Raw genomic sequence first — 8,565 nt, forward strand, 5'->3', positions numbered from 1 at the left:
CTTTAAATTTCTCAATGACTTTATCCCTGACCTATCTGGTGTGTTCTTTGGACTTCATGTTGTTGTTGCTCCCAATATTCTCTTAGAGAACCTCTGAGGCCGTCACAGAGCAGCTGTATTTGTGCTGACATTAGATTACACACAGGTGCACTCTATTTAGTCATTAGCACTCATCAGGCAATGTCTATGGGCAACTGACTGCACTCAGACCAAAGGGGGCTGAATAATTATGCACACCCCACTTTCCAGTTATTTATTTGTAACAAATGTTTGGAATCATGTATGATTTTCGTTCCACTTCTCACGTGTACACCACTTTGTGTTGGTCTTTCACGTAGAATTCCAATAAAATTGATTCATGTTTGTGGCTGTAATGTGACAAAATGTGCAAAAGTTCAAGGGGGCGGAATACTTTTGCAAGCCACTGTATGTGTAATAAAACTTACTGTCTGCTATTGGTCAGTTTAGTCTGTGTGTTACAGGCCTTTTCATAAAAATCTGACAAAGATGGTCAGACCTTGTTAAGTTGTTATTTCTGTGTAAAAGGAAGCAGAGAGTTTTAAAAAGTCTTTGTTTCCTTCACAGCTCTTTGGTATCTGCTGTGCTGCTGCTTCACTCTCTCTCTTTACAGAAAGTTGTAGAAGTTTTAAGACGTGTCACTGCTGGAAGCCACTTTCACTTCTATTGTTCGTTTAATACTGATCTATAAACATGTTTTAGCAAGAAGAACAGAGCATCAGTCATTTGTACCATTTCAGGTCATGTGATCAGAGGACTCTTATGTTTGTTACCAACATGTTTGTTTTTTTTTTTTTTTTTTTTTTACTTGATCAGATTTTAGTGCACTGACTCAGATCAGAGTGGAGCTGGTTTAGTTTATCTAAGAAAGGTTTATTTCTGAATCAGTGCCAGTGTGTTAGCAGCAGAAAACACGAGGGACAGAACTGAACTTTAACAAAAAGTAAGTTGTTTATTCAGGCTGATAAGAAACGCAAAAAGCAAAAGTTAAAGGTAAAATTAAACTATAACCAGAACTGGGGAAAGGTAAAGCCAGACATGGAAGAGCTATAACTGTAACTGTAAACATCAGGCCATCAGACTGCTGAACACGTCATAGACACCTCAGCTTCACTACTGGAACTTCAACATTATGCACTCCACACTGTATATAAATGCCACTTGTTTTGCACATATTCAACTCTGTATATTTTATATATTTTATTATTATTATTATTATTATTATTATTATTATTTATTTATTTTTTACTATTTAATTTGTAAAAATGTGTATACACACACACACACACACACACACACACACACACACACGTAGGAAAATATTTAGTATACACATCCAGAAATGCATACACTATTATATATTGTACATATATTTATTAGTTTCAGGTTGGCCATTCTTGTATTTTGCTCGTTTGTGTTGTTGTGTTTGCACATCTCTGTTGCTTGTGGGGCTCGCACACAAGAATTTCACTCGCATGTGCTGTGCCAGTGTGCCTGCACATGTGATGTGACAATAAAAGTGATTTGATTTGATTTGATTTGAACATGCCTTTAGTTTGATAAATCCTGAAGTTTCTGTCTTTATTGTAGTGCTCTGTACTCTCCTCGGCACTGGACACGCTCAAGGTGACTGAAAAGTTTTGACTTTACTTCTTTCTTTTCATTTATTTAGTAAGGTTTCATCTCAAAATACTGAATCTTAATTACAGTTCACCTATGTTTTATATGTAATTATTATTCAATATATGAACAGTGTGTGAACATACTGTCACAGATTGTGTCGTGCATAAATGTGTTTCAGGTTGTTAACTTTGTGGTTTTGTTGGATTCTAGCTGCTCTGCTAACTATTGAACCCAACTGGTCCAGATTTTTCATTGGAGAGTTTGTTACCTTCAAATGTGACATAAATGAAGGAAAAGACACTGACTGGGAATACAAAACCAACAAGGATGGTCGAGAAGTTGTCCCCTACAGCACAATCAAAGAGTACACATTAGAAATTAAATATTCAAGTCACAGTGGTGAATATCAGTGCTGTGGTCGCAGGAGGGGATCATCTTATACAAAGATCAGTAATACTGTCTCTGTAACTGTATTAGGTAAGTGCTCAATGACTAATAATTTGAGGATTCCTCTTGAAATACAGATGTAAATTCTCAATACATTAATGTCAGCACTACAATACTCACACTCTGTCATTTATTATTACTATATGTGTGTATTTTATTGTATAAATAAAATAACTGTGGATTAAATTAATTTTAAATAAGGAGAAGAAGAAATGTCAAAAGCTTAAAAAAAATTAAGGTGATGATGTTTCTGTTGTCTAAACCTGAAACTAGGCAGATCCCTCTGAACCCATCATTGTGTTTCCTTCAACAGTGAACTGCATTAGTTTACATCCAGTGTGACTTCTTCAGGCCAGAGATTGGACAAACATTTATACTCTGATTATTTAGAGATCTATAACCTGAATTACTGCAGCTCTGTCATCATGTTGAGACAGAAAAATGGCAAACATTTGAAATGTCTTAAACTACCTTTATAATGGATGAAGTGTACATTTTCTTCTCTTCTTTTTCATAACAGCATATAGACCCAGGGCCACACTGACAGCAGGAAAAACAATCATACCAGTAGGGGGCAGTGTGACTCTGACCTGCTCTGTGCAGAGCTCTGATGGATGGAAATATGAGTGGTTCAGACGAACCCAAACAACCTCTGAAGTTCAAATCAGAGATCAACAAAACAGAGATATCAGAGTATCTGAAGGAGGAATCTACAGCTGCAGAGGAACAAGAGGAAACCCAGTTTACTACACTGATAGAAGTGATGATGTCACCATTGAGATAACCTGTGAGTTCAGTCATTTAGTTTGAAATATACATTCACTCATGATTATCAAACATACAATGTTAAGTTTTCTGTGTTGATTTCATGTTTCTGTTTGTATCTCAACTGTTAATATGTGTAAACAGTTTCCAATAAAGTTGTTGTAAAACAACAACCCAACTGGCCTCAGATATTCAGAGGTGAGACGATCACTCTGACATGTGAGGTGCAGGAAGGAGGTGAAACCACTGAGTGGGAGTATGAATGGAGAGGACCCAGGACACCCACACAGTGGACACACAATAATGATGTGACATTCAGAGTTTCTGAGTCCAGCAGTGGAGACTACATGTGTAAGAGTCGACGCAGAGATGACTCATATTCTTCAACAGAGTGGAGTGAAGCCTTCACATTGTCAGCATCAAGTAAGTCATGTTTGTTGTGTGATCTCCATTTGACAAATGTCATAATGGTCAGCACAGGATGAATTCAATGGTCTACAAAGCATGTTACATTGTTAGTCAGACAAAGAGCTGCAGCTGATAGTAGCCTCATTGTAGACAGTTTGTCACCACTTTGTGTCATGAACTTTCAGCTGGTATAGAGACGCCAATGCTGACCTGCTGCTCCATCACCTGAGGACAATACTGACATAATAATAATAATAATAATAATAATAATAATAATAATAATAATAATTTCAAAGAAATAGCAGCAAATCTACAATTTCTATAAGAAAGAATAAGTCACTCTGGCCTGTCATGTCATAAAGCACTGCCATTTGTTACAATATAACACACACATGACCTGGTTTAATACAAAAAGCAATGATGACCAGTCAGATTCGGAGCTTTAGTGAAAGTATTCAGTGTTGGAGGCGAGTTGGGTGCTGAGAGAGGTCGGACCCGAATGCAGACACTGAAAACCGACTTGAACTGAGAGTGAACCTTTATCACGGCAGAGCAGAATACAAACAAAAGCAAAAGGTGAAAGAGACTAAACAAGCAAAAGCTAAACTGGGAAAACATTAAAAAACAAAAATAAGAAATTAAAGATCTGAGACGTGGGAATTGGAACATCAAAACCTGAGACATGAGAAATGCAGTTTGTGATAAACAGGAGAAACGCAGCCGAATCCACAGGGAACAAAGGGAAACACACAGAGTACATACAGTGGGTAACAAGGGAATACATAACAGGGAGGCACAGCTGAACCTAATCTGATGAGAGAAGACAGGGAGGAAAAATACAGAATAGACTGACGCAGCACATGGGACTGTCGAAGCAAAACAGGAATGCATGAACATAGAAACCAGGAGCACTAGACGTAACACAAGGAACACAAGAGAGGCACAGTGACAAAACGAGAGGGCTGGAAAAATAACTGAAGTACCAAAGAATAACAAAGGGAACTAGAAATACAAAAGGCAAAACCATGAAAAACCACTAAATAACGGAGTCACCAGACCATGACAAATTACTTTTTATATACAGCAAAGTAAATGTAAAAGTTTACTGTGTTGATCAAAATGAGTTTACTATTTATTTTATTCAAGATTTGTTCATGTTTCTCATTTCCCTCTAGTTGATTAAATGACTTAGATTCAGTCAATTATTTGTTTGTTCTTTTTCTAAACTGAACTGCAGATAAACCAAAGGCCAAACTGAGAGCTGATAACACAGCTGTTCCAGTAGGGGGCAGTGTGACCCTGACCTGCTCTGTGAGCCCATCATCATCATCTGGATGGAAATACTACTGGTACAGAGATGAGAAATCCTCTGAAGCCCTGACCACACAAGATGCAGTTTTCCACTCAGATGGACAAATCAGTGTCTCACAGGAAGGACTCTACAGGTGCAGAGGAGGAAGAGGAAACCCAGTTTACTACACAGAGGACAGCCAAGAAGTTCACATTAACACAACTGGTGAGTTAGTATTCAGCAACAATGTTGAATAGATTGTTGATTGCGGATTACTATGAAGATAAACAGCATTATATCTCATGGTAACCTCTTTGGCATTGTAATAATAATCTTATTGGAAATGGTTGAACATGAATAGTCATGTAAAATGTGGAGTCTAGAGAATCAGTGTCAGGAATGTGATCCAAGGAGGGGAGACTAGGTGGGATTATGAATGTGAAACAATCATTTTCAGCAAATCTCCAAATCAACATAAATTCACAATTAGTTCTGTAGCAACTCTACAAGTAACACTGCAAGTAGTGTAGAACAGGAGTCACAACATGAAACCACAGAGCAGAGTCATGCTGACAGTTTCTGACAGGAAACAGAAAATCTCAATGTAAACATCAGTTTTTGTTTCTTTATATTGAGATTTGACTGTTTGACATGTTTATATAGTAAAAGTTTGTAAAGCAGATTTAATGAAGTCAACATTTTGTGTTCATTGTTGGAAGTCAAGTCATTTAAACACAGCAGGAGTTGATTCAAAGTGATTTCTAGTTGAGGGAAATAGATGAACTGGATTTTTTTCAAGATCATTTTTATAAAATGATGTTATGAAATTTAAAATATAATTAAGCTTTATTGTTTGTTGTCACAGTAACTGTGTCAGGAGCTGACAGCTCTTCATCTCCTGTGTGGTTGATGGTTGGACTGGTTTGTGGAGTCTCTCTCATTATTATTCTCCTGCTCTTGTTGTATCGCTGCAGAAGAACCAACAGTGAGACCTTTCCCTTTACTTTCAACAAACTCTTTATCATTCAAAGACATAAATGTGTCATTTGGTGCATTTAAAAGCAAAATGTATAATTTGACATTTTTAATGAAGGTGCTGTTAATGAGCAGACGCTCAATCAAGATCATCAGCAGCACGTGTACTCCTCTCTTCTTCATGGTTAGTTTTTCATCTAGTTATAATGTTTTGATGCTATTTGAAACAAGACTGTATTTACTAAATTTCCTACAGCTTTTAATATAAATGTTATTTTCAATAATAGTTGGGTTTAAATTAGTATCACAGACATGAGGTGACTGATTTTCTCTGACCTGTAGGAAATCGTTGTGGCTCTGAGATAATCAGAAGATCTGAAAACACTGGAAGTGGTAAAGTATAGACATTAATACAGAGCTTATGGAAGGTTAATGATTATATAATAACTGTGTTTAACAGTAATGAGCTGGTCTAGTATGAGGCAACAGGGAGGAAAAACTGCATTTTCTTCCTGTATCCAAAGTTCGACTAACAGATGGGCTCTCCTTTCCAGCACACTTTATTGTTATTACGATTTGTCCCCCTTGTCCCCAGACTCTCCTTGCCATACGGAGGATGTGTTAGTGTGATTAAGGAGGTCCTTGAGGTATTCCTTTCACTGCCCGACAATATCCTCAGTCAAAGTTCGCAGCACTCCGCCCTCACTACCCACTGAGGGTTCACAGTGGGTAGTGATGGTTCCCCCTCTGAGTCACCTGACTGTTTGCCAGAATCTCTTCGAGACAATCTGAAAGTCTTTTTCCACGGCTTCTCCAAACTCCTCCCAAACCCAAGTATTTGCTTTAACCACTGGCTGAGCCGCATTCCATTTTGCACAGTGGTAATTATCGGCTGTTTTGGCAGTCCCACAAGCTAACCAAGCCCACTAGGACTCCTTCTTCAGGTGAACATACGGCTGCAGATCTATTACCTATTATTGTCTCTAATGATACAATAATAGAATCGATCATCTACCTACAGCTGATAGGTTTGTAGCTTGAACCTATTCGCTGGAACGTTGAAGGCAATATAATTACACAGCAAGCAAGACACGAAGTAGGCAAAGTTCTTCTTGTTACTCATGCATGAGGGAGTCCTGCCTGGAGTCAAGTGTCGTTCCACCACTTGACCTCCGTCAGACTCTCAGCCAGGTTCCCCATAGCACTCCTTTTATTGTGGTTACATGAATATACATAGGGTCATTAACATATAGCATCTTACATAGGTATACATGTGAACAAAGAATACTGTGTGTGTGTGTGTGTGGGGGGGGGGGGGTACTGCTGATAAAGGGTCATATAACATGAAAGCACAAAAGCAAACATCCTTGCTCAGGAAGAGGGTAGCCTCCCCCTCACCCTAGATGGTTCACCCTAGATAACATGGTGAGGAAGTCCAGCAGTTCATCTAAACAAAAAGCACTTAGACTAGAACAGACGTAGCTACGTTAATCCTACCGTAAAACAATAAGACAAGGTACGACCTCTCTCGTGCTCCCAGAGTGCTCTCTAATGCACACAAAGTTTGCAGACTATCAAGGATCAAACCTCTACCAATCTAAAACTAATTATAAAACTCTAAGCATACATAAGTAAATATTTCTAAGCATAAATGACAATCAACAATACAAAACCTAACAACAGCCTCTGGTGTCCTTGTGCCACATGTATTAATGGACACACTCATGTTTAAACATGGGGTTTGTTATATACAAACTGTGGTTTGCATAGAAGTCCAGTAACAAAACACAGTGGAGGTTCAGATCTGGCAGGATATTCCTCTCGAGCATGCTGTCCAGGTCTCACTGTCATTGCTTACACGAGTGTAGAAGTCTCCCAGTAGGACAACGGAGTCCTCAAGTGGAGCACCCCCTAGAGCCTCTCACCCCCACCCTCACCCAACAACAGCCCCTGGGATGCCTAGGACACACAAACTCCTCCACTATGATAAGGATTCACAGAAGGGAGCATTAACGTCAGTAAGATTATAATTTCAGGTCCAGCAGAAGATGTTTACGCCAATGTCGCATCTGTGATTCAGCTCAAGGTCATTAACAAGACAAGTGAGTGCACAAAATCTGAGATTTAAAATGCAAAATAATAATAATAATAATAAATGCATTTGTGGACAAAACAGAGGGGGTGTTTGTTCTGAAATGCTTTCATTTGATCACCTCAGCAGGGCAACGTGGTGACCCAGAGGAGAGCTCTGACTACAATAATGTCAATCTGTCAGGGTGTTCGGTGTTTGACCCAGCATTCTGAGATTATTTGGCTTTTGTGAGTCTCTGTGATAGTGTGAAGATGGTCTAAGTTTAAGTTTATACAGTTTAGCCTTTAGTTTAGTGCTTTCTGTGTTTCTGAGTTTTCTTGTATTTCCAGTTTATGCTTTATTTTCTGTTTGGTTCCTCTTGTGTCTTTGTCTCATCCCTGTGTCTATTGTGTGAGTCTCTCATGTGACCCATGTTTATGCTCCCTTGGTCTCTGTGTATCTTAGTAGTGTTTTGTCTTCCTTACCTTTTGCCCCGTTTTTCTCCTTGTGTTTCAGCTTTTGTGTCCCTGCTTGTTTATCCCTGTTTCTGCATGAAGCTCTTGTGTTAATGTACTTCCTGTTTTATTTTTACAGTCTTTGGTCTCATGTGCAGTGTGTTTGGTTTTGCTTCCCTGTCTCATCCGAGCTGTTTTCTGATGTGTTTCCACTTTCCTGATCACCCTCTTGTGCAGTGTTGGGAAGGTTACTTTTCAAATGTATTCCACTGCAGATTACAGAATACATGCCCCAAAATGTATTTTGTAACGTATTCCGTTACGTTACTCAATGAGAGTAACATATTCTGAATACTTTGGATTACTTAATATATTATCATGCTTTTTACAACTACGCCAATGTACTTTTAATTTGTGATGTATTACTATTACTTAAGGTTACTCGCCATACCAATACCAACTAGATTTTTACATTTTAATAAATAAAATGAGTAACAGTAGGGTGGACATTA

The 8,565-nt window shown here is 38.4% G+C and overlaps 1 protein-coding gene across 1 annotated transcript; it reads left to right on the forward strand.

Moving 5' to 3' along the window:
• Positions 1–2,634: 2,634 nt before the first annotated feature.
• LOC120746992 lies at positions 2,635–7,831 on the forward strand. Its single transcript, XM_040052567.1, has 8 exons — positions 2,635–2,875; positions 2,998–3,276; positions 4,499–4,777; positions 5,418–5,537; positions 5,646–5,711; positions 5,870–5,920; positions 7,564–7,629; positions 7,749–7,831. Exons 2-8 carry the CDS (start codon positions 3,201–3,203, stop codon positions 7,829–7,831), a joined length of 741 nt encoding a protein of 246 aa, XP_039908501.1. The 5' UTR covers positions 2,635–2,875; positions 2,998–3,200.
• Positions 7,832–8,565: the final 734 nt, after the last annotated feature.

This window comes from Simochromis diagramma, unplaced genomic scaffold, assembly GCF_900408965.1.
Source record: "Simochromis diagramma unplaced genomic scaffold, fSimDia1.1 OVJJ01000412.1, whole genome shotgun sequence".
NCBI classification, from domain to species: Eukaryota; Metazoa; Chordata; class Actinopteri; order Cichliformes; family Cichlidae; genus Simochromis; species Simochromis diagramma.